The sequence below is a fragment of the Cephus cinctus genome, unplaced genomic scaffold, assembly GCF_000341935.2.
Source record: "Cephus cinctus unplaced genomic scaffold, Ccin1 Ccin1_scaffold1588, whole genome shotgun sequence".
Classification (NCBI taxonomy): Eukaryota; Metazoa; Arthropoda; class Insecta; order Hymenoptera; family Cephidae; genus Cephus; species Cephus cinctus.
Window position 1 is genome coordinate 284,422 of NW_014333893.1, and position 24,282 is coordinate 308,703.

The window sequence follows — 24,282 nt, forward strand, 5'->3', positions numbered from 1 at the left end:
AGAAGCCAGTTGAAGAAATCATTCCTGATGAATCAACTGAACCGCTCCCAGTGACAGAATTCCAAAGACCAGGGGAAACTGAAGAAGTCCGCGAACAGGTAACAGTAACTGAAGAAATAACTCATGAGGGCAAACCTAAGAAAACTACTAAAAAGAAGATTATTAGAAAGAAGGGCAAGAAGCAGCAGGTAACTGAAGAGGTTACTGTTGAAGAAGAGGGCAAGGCTCCAGTTAAAACTGTTACTGAGAAGCCAGTTGAAGAAATCATTCCTGATGAATCAACTGAACCGCTCACAATGACAGAATTACAGAGACCAACAGAAACTGAAGAAGTCCGTGAACAGGTAACAGTAACTGAAGAAATCACTCATGAAGGCAAACCTAAGAGAACTACTAAAAAGAAGATTATCAGAAAGAAGGGCAAGAAGCAGCAGGTAACTGAAGAGGTTACTGTTGAAGAAGAGGGCAAGGCTCCAGTTAAAACTGTTACTGAGAAGCCAGTTGAAGAAATCATCCCTGATGAATCAACTGAACCGCTCCCAGTAACAGAATTCCAAAGACCAGCGGAAACTGAAGAAGTCCGCGAACAGGTAACAGTAACTGAAGAAATAACTCATGAGGGCAAACCTAAGAAAACTACTAAAAAGAAGATTATCAGAAAGAAGGGCAAGAAGCAACAGGTAACTGAAGAGGTTACTGTTGAAGAAGAGGGCAAGGCTCCGGTGACCACTGTTATTAAGAAGCCAGTTGAAGAAATCATCCCTGATGAATCAACTGAAACACTTCCAATGACAGAATTACAGAGACCAACAGAAACTGAAGAAGTCCGTGAACAGGTAACAGTAACTGAAGAAATCACTCATGAAGGCAAACCTAAGAAAACTACTAAAAAGAAGATTATCAGAAAGAAGGGCAAGAAGCAACAGGTAACTGAAGAGGTTACTGTTGAAGAAGAGGGCAAGACTCCAATTAAAACTGTTACTGAGAAGCCAGTTGAAGAAATCATTCCTGATGAATCAACTGAACCGCTCCCAGTAACAGAATTCCAAAGACCAGCGGAAACTGAAGAAGTCCGCGAACAGGTAACAGTAACTGAAGAGATCACTCATGAGGGCAAACCTAAGAAAACTACTAAAAAGAAGATAATCAAAAAGAAGGGCAGGAAGCAACAGGTAACTGAAGAAGTCACTGTTGAAGAAGAGGGCAGAGCTCCAGTGACAACTATTACAGAAAAACCAATAGAAGAAGTTTTGTACGAAACCATCAAACCATTATCAGTGCCTGAATTGGACCAGCCTAAAGAGTCAGAGGAGGTTCGTGAACAGGTGACGGTGACAGAGGAAATAACTCCCGAAGGTAAATCGAAGAAAGTAATTAAAAAGCAAGTTGTCAAGAAGAAGGGAAGAACGCAACAAGTAACTGAAGAAGAAACTGTTCAGGAGGAAGGAAAAGCTCCAGTAACACGAGTGATTGAAAGACCGATTGAAGAGATCATTTTCGATGAAACAACTGGACCGATTTCAGCGATAAAGGCTGTGAAGCCTATTGAAACTGAAGAAGTTCGAGAACAGGTTACCGTTACTGAAGAAGTCACTCACGATGGCAAACCAAAAAGAATCATAAAGAAGAAGATCATCAAGAAGAAGGGCAGAAAACAGCAAGTTACAGAAGAAGTAACAATTCAAGAAGGAGACAAGGCCCCTGTAACAAAAGTCATTGAAAAGCCTGTAGAAGAAGTATTGTACGACGAGACAACACAGTCAATTCCCACAATGGAATTAGTACAACCTGGAGAAAGTGAAGAAATTCGCGAACAGGTAACAGTCACTGAGGAGGTCACTCATGAAGGTAAGCCTAAGAAAGTCATTAAGAAAAGGATCTTTAAGAAGAGAGGAAGAAAACAACAAGTTACTGAAGAAGAAACCATTATCGAGGAAGGCAAAGCTCCTATAACAACAGTGACCGAAGTACCTGTTGAAGAAATTCTTTACGACAAACCTGCTGAAATTATCCTGGTGCCTGAAACAGTGAAGCCTGATGATGTTGAAGAGGTTCAGGAACAGGTGACTGTGACAGAAGAAGTTACGTTGACAGGCAAACCAAAGAAAGTAACGAAAAGGCGCATCACCAGTAAGAAGGGCAAGAAGCAACAGGTCACTGAAGAAGAGACTGTTGAAGAAGAAGGTAAAGCTCCTGTAACAACGGTAATTGAGAAACCAGTTGAAGAGATTCTGTATGACGAAACAACTGAACCGTTGCCAGTTGTAGAATTTGGTAAGCCAACTGAATCTGAAGAAGTGCGTGAACAGGTTACGGTTACCGAGGAGACGACACCAGAAGGTAAAACGAAGAAAGTCATCAAGAAGAAGATCATTAAAAAGAAGGGAAAGAAACAACAGGTTACTGAAGAAGAAACAGTTGTAGAGGATGGTAAAGCTCCTGTGCTAACTGTGACTGAAAAGCCAGTTGAAGAGATTATCTATGACGAAACCACTGAACCATTGCCAAGTGTAGAGTTTGAAAAACCAACTGAATCAGAAGAGGTACGAGAACAAGTAACTGTGACTGAGGAAAGAACACCTGAAGGTAAAACGAAGAAGGTCATCAAGAAGAAGATTATCAAAAAGAAGGGAAAGAAACAACAAGTTACTGAAGAAGAAACCGTTGTCGAGGATGGCAAAGCTCCGGTTGTAACTGTCACTGAAAAACCCATTGAAGAAATTCTCTATGACGAAACTACGGAACCCCTACCAACTTTAGAGTTTGGAAAACCAACTGAATCTGAAGAGGTAAGGGAACAAGTAACTGTAACTGAGGAAAAAACACGCGAGGGTAAAACAAGGAAAATTATTAAAAAGAAAATTACCAAAAAGAAGGGGAAGAAGCAACAAGTAACTGAAGAAGAAACAGTTGTCGAAGATGGTGCAGCTCCGATTGTAACAGTAACTGAGAAACCTGTTGAAGAAATTATTTACGACGACAGGGTTGAACCATTGCCTGGGCCTGAATTAGTTAAACCATTCGAATCTGAAGAAGTGCGCGAACAAGTTACTGTTACCGAAGAGACGACTCCAGAAGGTAAAACAAAGAAAGTCATCAAGAAGAAGATCATTAAAAAGAAAGGAAGGAAACAACAGGTTACCGAAGAAGAAACAGTTGTAGAAGAAGGTAAAGCTCCTGTGCTGACAGTAACTGAAAAACCAGTTGAAGAAATTCTATATGATGACACTGTCCACGCCTTCCCAGGCCCAGAAAGCGTTAAACCTGTTGAATCAGAGGAAACTCGTGAACAGGTGACAGTAACCGAAGAAATAACACACGAGGGCAAACCTAGAAAAGTGATTAGGAAGAAGATCTTCAAAAAGAAAGGTAAGAAGCAACAAGTAACAGAAGAACAGACTGTGCTAGAGGAAGGCAAAGCTCCAGTGACAACAGTCACTCAGTTACCAGTCGAAGAGGTCATTTATGATGATTCTCTTGTGCCTCTCGCTGCTCCTGAATTTATCGAACCCACTGAATCAGAAGAAGTTCAGGAACAAGTGACAGTGACAAAGGATATAACACCGGAGGGTAAAGAGAAGAAGATTATCAAGAAGAAGATAATCAGAAAGAAGGGACGAAAGCAACAAGTGACTGAAGAAGAGATCATTGAAGAGCAAGGAAAAGCTCCTGTGACTAAAGTCACTGAAAAGCCAGTGGAAGAAATTCTTTACGACGAAACCACTGAACCTTTGCCGGTGCCTGAATTCATGAAGCCTGATGAAAGTGAAGAAGTTCGTGAACAAGTAACTGCTACCGAAGAAATCACACCTGAGGGTAAACGTAAGAAAGTTATCAAGAGACGTATTATCAAAAAGAAAGGTAAGAAACAGCAAATCACTGAAGAAGAAACTGTAGTGGAGGATGATAAGGCTCCAGTGACCACTATTACTGAAATACCTGTTGAAGAAATACTTTACGATGAAACAGCTAAACCATTACCTGCACCAGAAATGATAACACCTGATGAAACAGAAGAAGTACAGGAAGAGGTAACCGTCACTCAGGAAACAACAAAGGAAGGCAAACCAAAGAAAATCATTAAAAAGAGAATTTCTAAGAAGAAGGATAATAAGCGACAAGTCACTGATGTGATAACTGTTGAAGAAGAGGGTAAGGCTCCTGTTACATCGGTTATCGAACAACCCGAGGAAGAGATAATTTCAGAAGAGACAATTAAGCCTCTTCCTGAAATGAAAGAGATTGCACCTACAGATGTTGACGAAACTCGTGAACAAGTAACAGTGACTGAGGAAGTAACTCATGAAGGAAAACTAAAGAAAGTCACCAAGAAACGTATCGTCAAAAAGAAGGGCATCAAACAACAAGTAACAGAACAAACAACAGTTGAAGAAGAAGGAAAGGCCCCAGTAACTGAAGAGATTGAACAACCAGTTGAGGAAGTCTTATACGACGAAGAAATTCAACCAGGAGATGAAAAGTCTCCCGAAGATGAAACTGTGCGCCATCAACTGACTGTGACTGACGAGATCACGCCTGAAGGTAAATCCAAGAAGATCATCAAAAAGAGGATTACGAGAAAGAAGGGAAAACGCCAAAAAGTTACGGAAGAAGTTACTATTCAAGAAGATGGAAAAGAACCTATCACTTCTGTCATTGAACAACCAGAAGAAGATATTATATTCGATGAACCTATCGAGACTTCGACAGCTACAAAACCAATGAAAAAGGTTAAGAAAATTATCAAAAAGAAGCCAAAACATCCAGGCGAAGTTGAAGAACAACCAGAACTCCCGGAAGACGTTTCCAAGGATGTTAAGGAACCAAAACAAAAAGCAAAACCTGGATTGGTGAAGATGCAAATAACAGAAGTCAAGCCAACCAAGTTGAAGATCGGAAAACCTGAACCCGAGCAGCCGCAATTTGCACAGATTAAACTAAAGAAGGCTCCAATAGTGAAACGAAAGGATGGAAAGAAAGATAAATTCCCGAAGGTCCTTCTGCGCAGTCGTATCAAATTCTTCGATTGGCCACCTGGCATGAGGTTCCCAAAAATAAGTTTCCTCGAACCAATAGACGTTCAAAATGGTGAACTCTCTCGAAATGTGGAGGATGCATTAAAACTAAAAAAGATCAAACAAAAGAAACGTAAGCCTCAGGAAAGAGATGAAGTTGATTTAGAGAAACTTGATCTGGAATTCGAAGAACTGAAGAAAGTCCCGCTAGAAAAGGTTGAAGACCAATCAGTTTATGAAAGACAACCTAAACCAGAAAAGCCGAAAGAAAAACCAAAAGAGAAGCTAAAAATTGGTAAAGGTAAAGTTCCTGAAAAGGAAGAGGAGGAACCAGAGAAGGTCAGTTTGAAGAAAATTCCTCAGAAGGAGACTAAAGATACCGAAGAATTGAAGCCTACTCCTAAAAAGAAAGAGAAAGCCGCTCCTGAAAAGAAACCAAAGGATCAAGCTGAATATCCTGAAGCTCCTGAATTTAAACCATATGATATTGACTTTACCGAACCAGAGCATGCTGAGCGAGAACCACTGGAATTCGGCCAAGAGGAAAAACCTGTTATTGGACCAGAAGAAAAGAAAAAACCAAAACGCAAACCTAAGAAACCAATACAAGAAGAGGAGCAAATTCCAATAGTCCCCGGAATTCCTAAGAAAAAGGAACCAGAAGAAACTCCGGATAAGAAATTCCGAATTCCTCAACGAGACAAACCCGACGAGGATAAAGAAGATGTTAACCTAAAGCCCTGGATAAAGCCAAAAGATGCCAACGAAGAAGAAAAACCACACGACGATACTCTTAAATTTATTCCATCTGACCAAGATGAGGTCCCAGACTCCGTGGAAATTATAACAACTGAACATATTGAGGAGACTCCAGATAAGAAACATAAAAAGGTTACGAAAAAGCACATTCTCAAAAAGAAAGGAAAGAAGCAACAAGTGGTTGAAGAAACAACCGTTGAGGAGGACGGAAAGGAACCAGTCACAACCGTTACTGAAGAACCAGTTGAAGAAATTGTATCTGAGAAGACAATAGTACCAAGACCTGTTGAGGAGGCTGAAGTTCCAGAAGATGTCGAAATTCGTGAACAAGTTACTGTTACCGAAGTTACACCAGAGGATGGTAAACCAAAGAAAATCACAAAGAAAAAGATCGCTGTGAAACGCGGTAAGAAACGAACAGTCACGGTCGAAGAAACGGTTGAAGAAGAAGGAAGCGCTCCGATTACTACAGTGACTGAATTACCTACAGAGGAAGTAATCGAAGAGGAGACTTACACGCCCTTACCGATTACCGAAGAATTTAAACCGACCGTCGAGGAAGTGACCGAGCAAGTGACTGTAACCGAAGAAGTTACGCCCGAAGGTATTCCAAAGAAAATTACTAAGAAACGGATATTGAAAAAGAAGGGTAAAGATCAGAAGGTAGTTGAAGAGGTCACAGTCGAAGAGGTCGGTAAAGTTCCGGTGAAGAGCATGACTGAGAAACCTCTCGAGGAGATTCCTGTCTTAGAGTATCCTGAAGAAGAGCACGCAATTCCCACAGAGGAAGTTCGCGAACAAGTTACTGTCACTCGCCAGGTAACTGCCGAAGGAAAACCAAAGAAAGTTACCAAGAAACTCATCACCAGAAAGAGAGGCAAAAAACAACAAGTAACTGAAGAAACAGTTGTCGAAGAGGAAGGCAAAGCCCCAGTTGTTACAGTAACGGAACAGCCTATGGAAGAGGTACTTCCTGAGGAAGATATGGAAGCTCTTCCTGCCCCGGAAGAAGTGACACCAACAACTGTTGAGGAAGTCAGAGAGCAAGTTACGGTAACGGAAGAAGTCACTGAGGAGGGTAAACCACGCAAGATCGTTAAAAGGAAGATCACGAAGAAACGCGGTAAGAAACAACAGGTTACTGAGGAAGTGACTGTTGAAGAAGAAGGTAAACCCGCTGTCACTTCCGTGACTGAAATACCTGAAGAGGACATTCCTGAAAGAGATGAACCGAAAGTCGTTGAAGAGATTCGCGAAGAGGTCAAGGTTCAAGAAGAAGTCACATCTGAAGGAAAACCAAAGAGAATCGTCAAAAAGAAGGTGACTAAGACTCGAGGAAAGAAACAACAAGTAACTGAAGAAGTCACAGTGATGGAAGAAGGCAAAGCTCCAATTACGATTATTAGCGAAAAACCGGTGGAAGAGATTGTTGATGAAGAGCCTATCGAGTACTTCCCTGCCACCGAGGAGCAACAAGCGGTTCCCGTAGAAGAGGTACAGGAACGAATCAGTGTTACTGAAGAGGTAACTCATGAAGGAAAACCTAAGAAAGTGGTTAAGAAGCGCATAACTAGGAAAAGCGGAAAGAAACAGCAAGTTACTGAAGAGATCACCGTTGAAGAAGAAGGAAAGGCGCCAGTTAAGAGTGTAATTGAGAAACCTGTTGAAGAAATCGTTTTTGATGAAACCACTTCACCATTACCAGCTCTGGAGTATAAGACACCTTCGGAAGTTGAAGAAGTTCGTGAACAGATCACTGTTACTGAGGAGGTCACGCCTGAAGGAAAACCGAGGAAGACTGTTAAGAAGCGCATCACAAAGAAGAAGGGTGATAAACAACAGGTCGTTGAGGAAAGTACCGTTGAAGAAGAAGGAAAGGCTCCAGTTACCACGGTCACTGAAGAACCAGTCGAAGAAATTCTCTTTGAGGAAACCATCAAGCCTCTGCCAATTGAAGAGGATAAACCGGAAGTTGTGGAAGAGACCTCTGAAACTAAAGTGACAGAAGAAGTCACTCCTGAAGGCAAGCCTAAGAAGATCACGAAAAAGCGAGTTGTAAAAAAGAAAGGAAAGATTCAACAAGTTACTGAAGAGACCACTGTTGAAGAAGAAGGCAAAGCACCCGTTACGACAGTCATTGAAGAGCCGATAAAACCAATTGAACCGGTTCCTGAAGACAAAGTCAAGACCAAGAAGGTCGTGAAACGCCCGAAGAAGACACCCAAGACACCAGAGGAAGTTGAGAATCTTGAGGCGCTCAAAAAGAAACTGAAACCGCAATTGGTGAAACTCGAGATGACTGAAGTGAAACCAACAAAATTCACGCAATTCCCACAGAGGAAGTTCGCGAACAAGTTACTGTCACTCGCCAGGTAACTGCCGAAGGAAAACCAAAGAAAGTTACCAAGAAACTCATCACCAGAAAGAGAGGCAAAAAACAACAAGTAACTGAAGAAACAGTTGTCGAAGAGGAAGGCAAAGCCCCAGTTGTTACAGTAACGGAACAGCCTATGGAAGAGGTACTTCCTGAGGAAGATATGGAAGCTCTTCCTGCCCCGGAAGAAGTGACACCAACAACTGTTGAGGAAGTCAGAGAGCAAGTTACGGTAACGGAAGAAGTCACTGAGGAGGGTAAACCACGCAAGATCGTTAAAAGGAAGATCACGAAGAAACGCGGTAAGAAACAACAGGTTACTGAGGAAGTGACTGTTGAAGAAGAAGGTAAACCCGCTGTCACTTCCGTGACTGAAATACCTGAAGAGGACATTCCTGAAAGAGATGAACCGAAAGTCGTTGAAGAGATTCGCGAAGAGGTCAAGGTTCAAGAAGAAGTCACATCTGAAGGAAAACCAAAGAGAATCGTCAAAAAGAAGGTGACTAAGACTCGAGGAAAGAAACAACAAGTAACTGAAGAAGTCACAGTGATGGAAGAAGGCAAAGCTCCAATTACGATTATTAGCGAAAAACCGGTGGAAGAGATTGTTGATGAAGAGCCTATCGAGTACTTCCCTGCCACCGAGGAGCAACAAGCGGTTCCCGTAGAAGAGGTACAGGAACGAATCAGTGTTACTGAAGAGGTAACTCATGAAGGAAAACCTAAGAAAGTGGTTAAGAAGCGCATAACTAGGAAAAGCGGAAAGAAACAGCAAGTTACTGAAGAGATCACCGTTGAAGAAGAAGGAAAGGCGCCAGTTAAGAGTGTAATTGAGAAACCTGTTGAAGAAATCGTTTTTGATGAAACCACTTCACCATTACCAGCTCTGGAGTATAAGACACCTTCGGAAGTTGAAGAAGTTCGTGAACAGATCACTGTTACTGAGGAGGTCACGCCTGAAGGAAAACCGAGGAAGACTGTTAAGAAGCGCATCACAAAGAAGAAGGGTGATAAACAACAGGTCGTTGAGGAAAGTACCGTTGAAGAAGAAGGAAAGGCTCCAGTTACCACGGTCACTGAAGAACCAGTCGAAGAAATTCTCTTTGAGGAAACCATCAAGCCTCTGCCAATTGAAGAGGATAAACCGGAAGTTGTGGAAGAGACCTCTGAAACTAAAGTGACAGAAGAAGTCACTCCTGAAGGGAAGCCTAAGAAGATCACGAAAAAGCGAGTTGTAAAAAAGAAAGGAAAGATTCAACAAGTTACTGAAGAGACCACTGTTGAAGAAGAAGGCAAAGCACCCGTTACGACAGTCATTGAAGAGCCGATAAAACCAATTGAACCGGTTCCTGAAGACAAAGTCAAGACCAAGAAGGTCGTGAAACGCCCGAAGAAGACACCCAAGACACCAGAGGAAGTTGAGAATCTTGAGGCGCTCAAAAAGAAACTGAAACCGCAATTGGTGAAACTCGAGATGACTGAAGTGAAACCAACAAAATTAAAGGTCGACCAACCTGATAAACCACAATTCGGTCAGATTAAGTTGAAGAAGGCTCCACTTGTTAAACGTAAGGATGGTAAGAAGGACAAATTCCCAAAAGTAATACTACGAAGTCGGATTACGTTCTTCGACTGGCCACCTGGTGAGCGAAAACCCAAAATATCCTTCATCGAACCGAACGAGGTTCAAAATGGAATTCTTTCTCGAAACGTAGAAGATGCTCTTAAATTAAAGAAAATTAAGAAGAGAAAGACAAAACTTCCTGAGAAAGAGGTGCCTGATCTCGAAAAGTTAGACCAGGAATTCGAAGAACTAAAGAAGGTGCCGCTGGAGAAAATCGAAGACAAATCGGTTTATGAGCGACAACCAAAACCTAAAAAGCCAGAAGAGACTGAACCAGAGAAACTTAAGATCGGCAAAGGTAAGGTTCCGAAACAGGAGGAAAAAGAGCCCGAGAAAGTGAGCCTCAAAAAGATTCCCAAGAAAGAAGGCGAGGAACCAGAAGAGCTAAAACCAGTTCCTAAGAAGAAGGAGAAACCAGAAAAGGTTAAAAAGATTTCAGAAGATAAGGAACAGCCCAAACTTGCGCCATTCGAACCACACGATATTGAGTTCACTGAACCCGAAAGGGAGGAAAGGGAACCCTTGGAATATCCTGATGAGGAGGAACAGAAACCTGAAACTCCAGCTAAAAAGAAGCCTACGAAGAAGGTGAAGAAACCAGTCCAAGATACTGAAGCAACTCAAATCGTTCCTGGTATTCCAAAGAAACCAGAAGAAGAGGAGAAACCTGATCTGAAGTTGAAATATCGTCAAGGTGAAATACCTGAGGAGAAACCCGAGGGTATTAAATTGAAACCTTGGAAAAAGCCAAAAGATACCAAGGAAGAGAAAAAACCACACGATGATACTCTTAAATTTATTCCATCTGACCAAGATGAGATCCCAGACTCCGTGGAAATTATAACAACTGAACATATTGAGGAGACTCCAGATAAGAAACATAAAAAGGTTACGAAAAAGCACATTCTCAAAAAGAAAGGAAAGAAGCAACAAGTGGTTGAAGAAACAACCGTTGAGGAGGACGGAAAGGAACCAGTCACAACCGTTACTGAAGAACCAGTTGAAGAAATTGTATCTGAGAAGACAATAGTACCAAGACCTGTTGAGGAGGCTGAAGTTCCAGAAGATGTCGAAATTCGTGAACAAGTTACTGTTACCGAAGTTACACCAGAGGATGGTAAACCAAAGAAAATCACAAAGAAAAAGATCGCTGTGAAACGCGGTAAGAAACGAACAGTCACGGTCGAAGAAACGGTTGAAGAAGAAGGAAGCGCTCCGATTACTACAGTGACTGAATTACCTACAGAGGAAGTAATCGAAGAGGAGACTTACACGCCCTTACCGATTACCGAAGAATTTAAACCGACCGTCGAGGAAGTGACCGAGCAAGTGACTGTAACCGAAGAAGTTACGCCCGAAGGTATTCCAAAGAAAATTACTAAGAAACGGATATTGAAAAAGAAGGGTAAAGATCAGAAGGTAGTTGAAGAGGTCACAGTCGAAGAGGTCGGTAAAGTTCCGGTGAAGAGCATGACTGAGAAACCTCTCGAGGAGATTCCTGTCTTAGAGTATCCTGAAGAAGAGCACGCAATTCCCACAGAGGAAGTTCGCGAACAAGTTACTGTCACTCGCCAGGTAACTGCCGAAGGAAAACCAAAGAAAGTTACCAAGAAACTCATCACCAGAAAGAGAGGCAAAAAACAACAAGTAACTGAAGAAACAGTTGTCGAAGAGGAAGGCAAAGCCCCAGTTGTTACAGTAACGGAACAGCCTATGGAAGAGGTACTTCCTGAGGAAGATATGGAAGCTCTTCCTGCCCCGGAAGAAGTGACACCAACAACTGTTGAGGAAGTCAGAGAGCAAGTTACGGTAACGGAAGAAGTCACTGAGGAGGGTAAACCACGCAAGATCGTTAAAAGGAAGATCACGAAGAAACGCGGTAAGAAACAACAGGTTACTGAGGAAGTGACTGTTGAAGAAGAAGGTAAACCCGCTGTCACTTCCGTGACTGAAATACCTGAAGAGGACATTCCTGAAAGAGATGAACCGAAAGTCGTTGAAGAGATTCGCGAAGAGGTCAAGGTTCAAGAAGAAGTCACATCTGAAGGAAAACCAAAGAGAATCGTCAAAAAGAAGGTGACTAAGACTCGAGGAAAGAAACAACAAGTAACTGAAGAAGTCACAGTGATGGAAGAAGGCAAAGCTCCAATTACGATTATTAGCGAAAAACCGGTGGAAGAGATTGTTGATGAAGAGCCTATCGAGTACTTCCCTGCCACCGAGGAGCAACAAGCGGTTCCCGTAGAAGAGGTACAGGAACGAATCAGTGTTACTGAAGAGGTAACTCATGAAGGAAAACCTAAGAAAGTGGTTAAGAAGCGCATAACTAGGAAAAGCGGAAAGAAACAGCAAGTTACTGAAGAGATCACCGTTGAAGAAGAAGGAAAGGCGCCAGTTAAGAGTGTAATTGAGAAACCTCTCGAGGAGATTCCTGTCTTAGAGTATCCTGAAGAAGAGCACGCAATTCCCACAGAGGAAGTTCGCGAACAAGTTACTGTCACTCGCCAGGTAACTGCCGAAGGAAAACCAAAGAAAGTTACCAAGAAACTCATCACCAGAAAGAGAGGCAAAAAACAACAAGTAACTGAAGAAACAGTTGTCGAAGAGGAAGGCAAAGCCCCAGTTGTTACAGTAACGGAACAGCCTATGGAAGAGGTACTTCCTGAGGAAGATATGGAAGCTCTTCCTGCCCCGGAAGAAGTGACACCAACAACTGTTGAGGAAGTCAGAGAGCAAGTTACGGTAACGGAAGAAGTCACTGAGGAGGGTAAACCACGCAAGATCGTTAAAAGGAAGATCACGAAGAAACGCGGTAAGAAACAACAGGTTACTGAGGAAGTGACTGTTGAAGAAGAAGGTAAACCCGCTGTCACTTCCGTGACTGAAATACCTGAAGAGGACATTCCTGAAAGAGATGAACCGAAAGTCGTTGAAGAGATTCGCGAAGAGGTCAAGGTTCAAGAAGAAGTCACATCTGAAGGAAAACCAAAGAGAATCGTCAAAAAGAAGGTGACTAAGACTCGAGGAAAGAAACAACAAGTAACTGAAGAAGTCACAGTGATGGAAGAAGGCAAAGCTCCAATTACGATTATTAGCGAAAAACCGGTGGAAGAGATTGTTGATGAAGAGCCTATCGAGTACTTCCCTGCCACCGAGGAGCAACAAGCGGTTCCCGTAGAAGAGGTACAGGAACGAATCAGTGTTACTGAAGAGGTAACTCATGAAGGAAAACCTAAGAAAGTGGTTAAGAAGCGCATAACTAGGAAAAGCGGAAAGAAACAGCAAGTTACTGAAGAGATCACCGTTGAAGAAGAAGGAAAGGCGCCAGTTAAGAGTGTAATTGAGAAACCTCTCGAGGAGATTCCTGTCTTAGAGTATCCTGAAGAAGAGCACGCAATTCCCACAGAGGAAGTTCGCGAACAAGTTACTGTCACTCGCCAGGTAACTGCCGAAGGAAAACCAAAGAAAGTTACCAAGAAACTCATCACCAGAAAGAGAGGCAAAAAACAACAAGTAACTGAAGAAACAGTTGTCGAAGAGGAAGGCAAAGCCCCAGTTGTTACAGTAACGGAACAGCCTATGGAAGAGGTACTTCCTGAGGAAGATATGGAAGCTCTTCCTGCCCCGGAAGAAGTGACACCAACAACTGTTGAGGAAGTCAGAGAGCAAGTTACGGTAACGGAAGAAGTCACTGAGGAGGGTAAACCACGCAAGATCGTTAAAAGGAAGATCACGAAGAAACGCGGTAAGAAACAACAGGTTACTGACATTAAACTGAAACCTTGGAAAAAGCCTGGCGGTCAAGAGGACAAGGATGCGCAGCCTGAGGATGAAATCAAATTTATTCCTAAGGATGATGACGTTGCTGAAACAGTGGACACAATTGTCACTGAACAAATAGAAGAAACTCCAGATAAGAAACAAAAGAAAATTATCAAGAAGAAGATAGTTAAGAGAAAAGGAAAAGAAAAGCCTAAGATTACTGAAGAAGTAACTGTAGAAGAGGATGATAAGGAGCCTGTGACAACAATTACTGAACTTCCTGCCGAGCAAACCATCGAGGATGAAACAACCGAACCAATTCCTGAATTGCTAGAGAAGCAAGAGCCAACTGTGGTTGAAGAGGTGCGCGAGGAAATTAAGGTTACGGAAGAAGTAACTGAGGAAGGTATACCTAAAAAGGTAACGAAGAAAAAGATTGTCAAAAAACGCGGCAAGGACAAGAAGGTTACTCAAGAAGTTACTGTTGAGGAAGAAGGTAAAGAACCCGTTACGACAGTTACTGAAGAGCCACTGCCAGAATTTGATGATCTGCCGGAGATCGAAGATTACAAGCCATTGCCAATTCCTGAAGCAAAGACAAAATCCAAGAAGGTACCCAAGAAGAAGCAGCGTAAACCAATTGAGAAAACACCAGAAGAACTGGAAAATATTGAAGCGATCAAAAAGAAGCTAAGACCACAGTTGATGAAGATCGAAATAACAGAGCAAAAACCAATGAAACTGAAGATCGGGGAGCCGGAAACTCCGACGTTTGCCAAAATAAAATTGAAAAAGGCACCAATTTCTCGTAAACCAAAGGATAAAGACGAGAAGGATAAATTCCCGAAGGTCTTACTTCGTAGCAGGATCGTCCACCATGAATGGCCGCCAGGCATGAAATACCCTGCAATATCCTTCATAGAACCAAACTACATTCAAAATGGTATACTTTCACGTAATATGGAGGATGCACTAAAATTGAAGAAGATCAAACGCAAGAAGACCAAACCTACAGATAAGGAGTTGACTGATTTAGAAAAACTGGATTTGGAGTTTGAAGATTTGAAGAAGACTCCTCTTGAACAGGTCGAAGATAAATCTATATATGAGCGCCAACCCAAACCCAAGAAACCCAAAGAGGAAGAACCGGAGAAGTTGAAAATAGGTAAAGGCAAGGTGCCTCCTAAGGAGGAGCCCGAAGAAGAAAAGGTTAAACTAAAGAAAATCCCAACTAAGAAGCCCGATGAACCCGAAGAGGTTGAACGTATCCCGAAAAAGAAGGAGAAACCAGAGAAAAAGAAGGAACCGAAGGAAGAAAAGGAGTATCCCGAACTTCCTGGTTTCGAGCCCTACGAAATAAAATCAGAAGAACCAGAACTTGAAGAGAGGGAACCTTTGGAATTCCCCAAGGACGAAAAGTCACCCTCAGAAAAGCCCTCGAAGAAGAAGCCCAAAACGAAACCAAAGAAACCGGAACAGGAAGGTGAGTCCATTCCAATCGTTCCGGGCGTGCCCAAAAAAGAAGAGCCTGAAGAAGAACCCGAAAAGAAATTCCGAATTCCTCATCGCGATAAGCCCGAAGAACAGCCCGAAGAAATAAAACTGAAACCATGGAAAAAGCCCGATGAACCTCTTGAAGAGGACAAGAAGCCCCACGATACGATCAAGTTCGTACCAAAGGACGAAGATATAGTAGAGACGGTTGAGACAATCACAACCGAAGAAATTGAAGAGACTGATGATAAGAAACCCAAGAAAATCGTGAAAAAGATAATCAAAAAGCGTGGCAAAGAAAAGCCACGTGTCACGAAAGAAGTGACGGTTGTCGAAGAGGGCGTTGAGCCCGTGACGACCGTCACTGTTGAAGATGTTGATGAAGATAAATTGGAACCTCTTCCGGAAGAGAAACCGGAAGAACTACGACCGAATGTTGTAGAAGAAGTGCGAGAAGAAGTAACAGTGTCGGAAGTTGTGACAGAAGAAGGAAAGCCAATCAAGATACAGAAGAAAAGAACAGTGAAGAGGCGCGGCGGTAAGGAAGAAGTTCGTGAAGAGGTAACAGTTGAAGAAGAAGGTAAAGAGCCGGTTACGACGATAACCGAACTTCCTGAAGACATTACACCAAAAATACACAAAAAACCCAAACACAAAAAACCAACACAACCCACTGACGATGAACAGGTGCCAGAAGGTAAGATCACTTGAATACTATTACATCTAGAATACTCCACTTACTCTTATTTCCATTACTCTCACTATATATATTATACGTGACCTCTTTCGCAGCCGCGATATTCACATGTTCATTGATATATTGATCTACAACTCAACGATCGATGAATACATATAGACATACGAAGACATGACATTCCGACATTTATCAGTATCACTTTAAGTTAACCGTTACTAACTACCACAGCATCATTATATGCTGATTTAAATACTCTCATGTATTCCTTATTTTCTTACCTGCGTGTAAGTAGCGTCACGCAGATTTCCAATTTAATAGAAATTATTGTTCACCTGCATAAGACAACCTTTTATAATATGTAATTTCATTCCATACTCACTATACGAAAACTGTAATGTATTTCTTGACCAATAATCTAAGTTTTTGTATCACGTAAATATCCTATAGTGTTGCAACATGCATGTTATTTCATTTATAAGCTTTTCAGGAAAGGAATTGATATTAAAAAAATTCAAAAAACGTTAAATATTCAATCATATTTCTTACCTTCATGATAAGCACAGAAACTGTCGCGAGTCATTATTCTGTAACAAAAAAGAAAACGAACGAGGTTAAACGAAAAATGACAAAAATCGAAACATTATAAAAATTTAAAAGATCTCGAGAATTACATGCATATTATTAATTTTTATAAAATACAATTGTTATTGATAAAAACTAATTTCAAATTGCGGTTTTGCAGGTGTCCTGGAGGAAACTGTGCAAGAGGTATGTAACTTTAGTAAATAACACATTTATCAAATATTTGATGTGCGCTAATGCCTTTAAAAATTTCCAACAGGAAGTTATCGAAGAAGTCGTCGAAGAAATACCTGGAAGAAAGATCACAAAGAAGAAGAAGATAAAGCCGGTGAAGGATGAGGTTACGGAGGAGGTTGTCGAAGAAATTGTCACAGAAGAAGTAATTCCGGAGGAAGCAAAACCTGTCATAGAAGAAGAGGAAATCGTCGAAATTGTCGAAACGCCTACGCAAAAAATCGTCAAGAAGAAAAAGAAACCAGTCAAGAAAGATGAACCTGAAGAAATAGTGGAAGAAGTCATTGAGAAGCCCATCGAAGAGACAATTGCCATGGAGGAGCAGGAAATAGTTGAAATCGTGGAAACACCAACAAAGAAAATTATCAAGAAGAAAAAGGCAGTCACTCGTGACGATGGGGTGCCTGAAGAGGTCATTGAAGAAATAGTCATTAAAAAGCCAAAGAAAGAAAAGGCAAAGCCTGTCGTAGAGGAAGAGGAAATTGTGAAAGTAACTGAAATCGATGTTAAAAAGGCTCCGGAGAAGAAACCCAAGGAAGAAGTGGTAGAAGAGGAGGAGATTATAGAAACTGTGGAAACGCCAAAGAAAAAGATCTTAAAGATAAAGAAGAAGCCTACCAAGAAGGGCGAGCCTGAAGAAATCGTGGAACAAGTCATCGAGAAGCCTATCGAAGAGTCAAGTGTGATGGAAGAACAACAAATTGTTGAAATAACAGAAACACCGACAAAGAAAGTCATTAAGAAAAAGAAGACCATTACGAGGGATGATGGTGTACCGGAGGAAGTCGTCGAAGAGATCGTCATTGAGAAGCCAAAGAAAGAAAAAGCCAAGCCAATAGTTGAAGAAGAGGAGACAGTAAAGATAACTGAAGTTGATGTGAAGAAGGCACCTGAAAAGAAGCCAAAGAAGAAGATGGTCGTAGAAGAAGAAGAAGAAGTGATCGAAACCATAGAAACTCCCACGAAAAAGATCATTAGGAAAAAGAAGCCAGTAAAGAAAGATGAACCTGAGGAAATAATCGAAGAAGTAATTCAGAAGCCTATAGAAGAGACTACGGTAATGGAGGAGCAACAGATTGTTGAAATTGTTGAAACTCCAACGAAGAAGGTGATTAAGAAGAAGAAAGCAATAGTCAGAGATGACGGCGTGCCTGAGGAGGTCATCGAAGAAATTATCATTAAAAAACCAAAGAAGGAAAAGGCTAAGCCTATCGTGGACGAGGAAGAAACGGTGGAGATTACCGAAGTCGAAGTGAAAGAAGCGCCCGAAGAGACGGTTGAAGAAGAAATTATTGAGACAATAGAAACGCCCACAAAGAAAATTACAAAGAAAAAGATAAAGCCAGCGAAGAAAGATGCACCGGAAGAAATTGTTGAGGAAATAATCGAAAAGCCCGTTGAAGAAGTCACTGTTATGGAAGAACAACAGATTGTTGAAATCACCGAGACTCCAACGAAAAAAGTCATCAAAAAGAAGAAGGCTGTTACTCGAGATGATGGTGTACCTGAAGAAGTTATTGAAGAAATTGTCATTAAGAAACCAAAGAAGGAAAAAGCCAAACCCATCGTTGATGAACAGGAGACAATTAAAATCACCGAAGTGGATGTTCAGGAAGCTCCGGAAGAAAAACCAGAGGAGGTTATCGAAGAGGAGGAAATCATTGAAACCATTGAAACACCCACAAAGAAGATTACCAAAAAGATAAAGAAACCAACCAAAAAGGATGCTCCTAAAGAAATAGTCGAAGAAATCATCGAAAAGCCTGTAGAAGAAACAAAGGTTATGGAAGAACAACAAATTGTTGAAATCATCGAGACGCCAACGAAAAAAGTCATCAAAAAGAAGAAGGCTGTTACAAGGGATGATGGTGTACCTGAAGAGGTTATTGAAGAAATTGTCATTAAGAAACCAAAGAAGGAAAAAGCCAAACCCATCGTTGATGAACAAGAGACAATTAAAATCACCGAAGTGGATGTTCAGGAAGCTCCGGAAGAAAAACCGGAGGAGGTTATCGAAGAGGAGGAAATCATTGAAACCATTGAAACACCCACAAAGAAGATTACCAAAAAGATAAAGAAACCAACCAAAAAGGATGCTCCTAAAGAAATAGTCGAAGAAATCATCGAAAAGCCTGTAGAAGAAACAAAGGTTATGGAAGAACAACAAATTGTTGAAATCATCGAGACGCCAACGAAAAAAGTCATCAAAAAGAAGAAGGCTGTTACAAGGGATGATGGAGTGCCTGAAGAAGTGGTAGAAGAAATTGTCATTGAGAAACCAAAGAAAGTGAAAGCCAAGAAGGATGTTGTTCCTACAGAAGGCATCGAAACAACCGAAGTCATTACTGGTAGTACAACAGAGGAGCTTCCTAAGAAGAAGAAACCTAAAGCAGAAGAAGCCGTACCAGTTCAAGAGGAGGATGAGAAGGTTGAAATTACGGAGGTTTCGGTCAAAAAGGCACCTAAGAAAACGAAGAAGGGTATTCCTGCAGAGGAAGAACAACCAGAAGAAGTTGTTGAAGTAATTAAACCTGTGAAGCCTAAGAAAGAAAAGGCTAAGAAGGATGTAATTACCAAGGAAAGTATTGAGACCACTGAAGTTATTACTGAAACAGCTACGGAAGAGCTTCCAGAAGACAAAAAACCTGAAGAGGGAGAAGCAGTGCCTGTTGAAGAAAAGGAAGAGAAGGCTGCAGTTACTGAAGTTTCTGTAAAGAGGGCGCCTAAGAAGAAGAAGAAGGCTACGACTACAGAAGAAGAACAACCCGAAGAAGTGGTTGAAGAAATAACTCCTGAGAAACCAAAGAAAGAGAAGGCCAAGAAAGATGTTATTCCAAAGGAGAGCATTGAAACTACTGAAGTTGTAACTGGAACAACCACAGAAGATCTTCCTAAAGACAAGAAACCTGACAAAGAAGAGGCCAAGCCTGTGGAAGAAGAAGAAGAGAAAGTCAAGATTACTGAGGTTCCTGTGAAGAAAGCACTTAAGAAAAAGAAGAAGGCTACAACTACAGAAGAGGAACAACCCGAAGAAGAGGTTGAAGAAATAATTCCAGAGAAACCGAAGAAAGAAAAGGCCAAGAAAGATGTTATTCCGAAGGAGAGTATCGAAACAACTGAAGTTGTAACTGAAACAACTACAGAAGAACTTCTTGAAGACAAGAAACCGAAGGAAGAGGAGGCTAAACATGTAGACGAAGAAGAAGAAAAAGTTCAAATTACTGAGGTGCCCGTAAAGAAAGCACCTAAAAAGAAGAAGAAGGCTACCCCAACTGAAGAAGAACAACCAGAAGAAGTGGTTGAAGAAATTATAACTGAGAAACCTAAAAAAGAAAAAGCTAAGAAAGATATTATTCCTAAGGAAAGCATTGAAACCACTGAAGTCATTACCGAAACAACTACGGAAGAACTTCCTAAGGATAAGAAACCTCAAGAGGAAGAAGCGGTGCCTGTAGAAGAAGAAGAAGAGAAAGTTGAAACTTCAGAAGTGCCAGTTAAGAAGGCACCGAAGAAAAAGAAGAAGGCCACTCCTGCAGAGGAGGAACAACCGGAGGAAGTTGTTGAGGAAATCGTAAGTGAGAAGCCCAAGAAAGAGAGGGCTAAGAAAGACATTATTCCTAAAGAGAGCATTGAAACCACTGAAGTTGTTACCGAAACAACTACGGAAGAACTTCCTAAGGATAAGAAACCTCAAGAGGAAGAAGCGGTGCCTGTAGAAGAAGAAGAAGAGAAAGTTGAAACTTCAGAAGTGCCAGTTAAGAAGGCACCGAAGAAAAAGAAGAAGGCCACTCCTGCAGAGGAGGAACAACCGGAGGAAGTTGTTGCATACCCGTAGAAGAAGAGGAAGACAAGGTTAAAATCTCGGAAGTGCCAGTTAAGAAAGCACCTAAAAAGAAGAAGAAGGCCACTTCCGCCGAAGAAGAGCAACCAGAGGAAGTTGTTGAGGAAATCGCAACTGAGAAGCCCAAGAACGAGAAGGCTAAGAAAGATATTATTCCTAAAGAAAGCATTGAAACCACTGAAGTGTTTACCGAAACAATTACGGAAGAACTTCCTAAGGATAAGAAGCCTAAAGAGGAAGAAGCCGTGCCTGTAGAAGAAGAGGAAGAGAAGGTTGAAATTTCGGAAGTGTCAGTTAAGAAGGCACTGAAGAAAAAGAAGAAAGCCACTCCTGCAGAGGAGGAACAACCAGAGGAAGTTGTTGAGGAGATCACAACTGAGAAACCTAAGAAAGAAAAAGCCAAAAAGGAAATTATTCCCAAGGAAAGTATCGAGACTACTGAGGTGATCACTGAAACAACTACTGAAGAAATCCCTGAGGAAAAACCGAAAGAAGAAGAAGCTGTTCCGGTCGAAGAAGAAGAAGAGAAAGCTGATGTCACTGAAGTTCAAGTAAAGAAGGCATTCAAGAAAAAGAAGGCTACTCCTTCAGAGGAAAAACAACCAAGAACTTCCTAAGGATGAGAAGCCTCAAGAGGAGGAAGCTGTACCTGTAGAAGAAGAGGAAGAGAAGGTTCAAATTTCGGAAGTGCCAGTTAAAAAGGCACCTAAAAAGAAGAAGAAGGCCATTTCCGCTGAAGAAGAGCAACCAGAGGAAGTTGTTGAGGAAATCGCAACTGAGAAGCCCAAGAACGAGAAGGCTAAGAAAGACATTATTCCTAAAGAGAGCATTGAAACCACTGAAGTTGTTACCGAAACAACTACGGAAGAACTTCCTAAGGATGAGAAGCCTCAAGAGGAGGAAGCTGTACCTGTAGAAGAAGAGGAAGAGAAGGTTCAAATTTCGGAAGTGCCAGTTAAAAAGGCACCTAAAAAGAAGAAGAAGGCCATTTCCGCTGAAGAAGAGCAACCAGAGGAAGTTGTTGAGGAAATCGCAACTGAGAAGCCCAAGAACGAGAAGGCTAAGAAAGATATTATTCCTAAAGAAAGCATTGAAACCACTGAAGTGTTTACCGAAACAATTACGGAAGAACTTCCTAAGGATAAGAAGCCTAAAGAGGAAGAAGCCGTGCCTGTAGAAGAAGAGGAAGAGAAGGTTGAAATTTCGGAAGTGTCAGTTAAGAAGGCACTGAAGAAAAAGAAGAAAGCCACTCCTGCAGAGGAGGAACAACCAGAGGAAGTTGTTGAGGAGATCACAACTGAGAAACCTAAGAAAGAAAAAGCCAAAAAGGAAATTATTCCCAAGGAAAGTATCGAGACTACTGAGGTGATCACTGAAACAACTACTGAAGAAATCCCTGAGGAAAAACCGAAAGAAGAAGAAGCTGTTCCGGTCGAAGAAGAAGAAGAGAAAGCTGATGTCACTGAAGTTCAAGTAAAGAAGGCATTCAAGAAAAAGAAGGCTACTCCTTCAGAGGAAAAACAACCAGAGGAAGTTGTTGAGGAGATCATACCTGAAAAACCGAAAAAGGTGAAAGCCAAGAAAGACATTATTCCGAAGGAAAATCTCGAAACGACAGAAGTGGTGGCTGATAGCACCACCGAACAACTGCCGGAAGAAGAAAGACCAGAAGAAGAGGAAGCTATACCTATCGAAGAGAAGGAAGAAAAGGCTGAAGTTACGGAAGTTCCTGTGAAGAAAGCACCTAAGAAGAAGAAGTCTATCTCAATAGAAGAACAGAAACCTGAAGAAGCTGTACCCGAAGAACAGAAAGTAGAGAAACCCGAAGAAAAAGAAAAACCCGAAGAAGAAAAGAAGGTGGAGGATGTTCCTCAAGGACAAACAACTGAAAAGGTTCCCAAGAAGAAGGTTAAGAAAATCAAGAAGGCTCCAGCCAAAAAAGATGAAATTGAAGAATGGGTTGAACCGGAATACGAGAGACCAGTCTTAGAACCAATGCCAGAAAAGATTCAGTGGGAACCATCGAAGAAAAAGAAGGAAAAGAAACCACTTCCTGAAGGTTTGCAAAAGTTGGTACCGCAAAAAATCGAAAGGAAAGAAATGAAAGCCACCAAATTGAAGTTCTCGCAACCAGAGGAGGAGGTCCAATTTGGTACCATAAAACTGAAGAAGGCCACTGCCATTAAAAAGAAGGAAGTGAAAACTCCCAAACTTCCTAAAATTCTTTTACGTAGCCGTATTACTTTCGTCGGTGATTATCCGCCTGAATTACAATTGCCGAAAATATCGTATATTGAAGAAAATCCTATTCAAAATGGAATCCTCTCAAGAAATACTGCAGAAGCACTCGAGGTTCTCAAACAGAAGCGCAGGAAGACTAAGCTTCCTAAGAAAGAGACAACTGACTTAGAGAAGCTTGATCAAGAATTCGAAGAGCTGAAAAAGATTCCTCTCGAGGAAATCGAAGATAAGTCAATCTATGAGCGCCAGCCAAAGAAGCCTGAAAAGAAACCAGAAGAACCACAAAAATTGGTTATTGGAAAAGGTAAGGTTCCGGAACAACAGAAGGAGGAGCCCGAAGATATAAAATTAAAGAAGGTTCCAGAGAAAGCACCGGAGGTACAAGAAGAACCAAAGAAAAAACCAATAAAAGAAGAACCGGAGGAAAAAGTACAAGAGAAAAAGAAAACAGAGCCTAAACCAAAACTTGAACATGACGAGTTCAAGCCACTCGATTTTGAGAGACCAGAACTTGAAGAATATGTTCCAGAAGAGTATGAGGAACCTGAAAAACCAAAACCTGAACCTAGCCCGGAACCTTACAAGAAGCAGAAAAAGAAGAAGCCCGATCAAGAGATCGAACAAGTGCCCTTGGTTAAGGGCAAGCCTAAACCAGATGAACCGGAAGAAGAGCCAGATGTCAAATTCAGGATACCCACATCCGAGAAACCTGAAGAGGAGCCTGAAACAATTCTTCTTAAAGGATGGAAGAAAGATAAACCTGAAGACGAAGGTGTTGAAGAGTTTCCAGAAAAGGAGGACGATACTGCTCCTAAAGTACCAAAAGATGATACCGATGAAGTTACAATAAAGAAAAAGAAAAAGACTAAAAAGCCTAAGGAAGAAGTGCCAGAGGAAGTTACACTGAAAAAACCTGCACCTGAGGAACCTGAAAAGCAAGAGCCTGAACAGCAAGTCGAGGAAGTAAGTTTGATGAAGAAACCAAAGAAAGCACCTATCGAAGAAGAGGCGGCAGATGAAGTAACTATTAAAAAACATGTTCCTGAAGAACCTAAAAAGGAGGAAGAACAGATCACAGAACAAGTAACTCTTAAGAAGCGGCCTAAGAAAAAACCTGTTGAGGAAGCAGCTGCAGATGAAGTTACTATCAAGGAACTTGTTCCTGAAGAACCGAAGAAAGAGCCCGAAGAAGTTACAGAGGAAGTCACTCTTAAGAAAAAGCCCAAGAAGAAGCCTGTTGAAGAGGAGGCAGCTGATGAAGTGACTATCAAGAAACTTGTTCCGGAAGAACCCAAGAAAGAGCCCGAAGAAGTTACAGAGGAAGTCACTCTTAAGAAAAAGCCCAAGAAGAAGCCTGTTGAAGAGGAGGCAGCTGATGAAGTGACTATCAAGAAACTTGTTCCGGAAGAACCCAAGAAAGAGCCCGAAGAAGTTACAGAGGAAGTCACTCTTAAGAAAAAGCCCAAGAAGAAGCCTGTTGAAGAGGAGGCAGCTGATGAAGTGACTATCAAGAAACTTGTTCCGGAAGAACCCAAGAAAGAGCCCGAAGAAGTTACAGAGGAAGTCACTCTTAAGAAAAAGCCCAAGAAGAAGCCTGTTGAAGAGGAGGCAGCTGATGAAGTGACTATCAAGAAACTTGTTCCGGAAGAAAGTGACTAT

The 24,282-nt window shown here is 41.6% G+C and overlaps 1 protein-coding gene across 1 annotated transcript in view; it reads left to right on the forward strand.

The window, feature by feature from the left end:
- Nucleotides 1-24,282, forward strand: part of LOC107273400 (titin) — a 66,888-nt gene that overhangs the window by 30,833 nt on the left and 11,773 nt on the right. Inside the window, 6 exon segments of the mRNA XM_025090729.1 lie at nt 174-8,085; nt 9,639-10,493; nt 13,539-15,725; nt 16,468-16,493; nt 16,567-20,220; nt 21,001-24,281. Of these exon segments, the coding sequence (XP_024946497.1) occupies nt 174-8,085; nt 9,639-10,493; nt 13,539-15,725; nt 16,468-16,493; nt 16,567-20,220; nt 21,001-24,281 (17,915 nt within the window).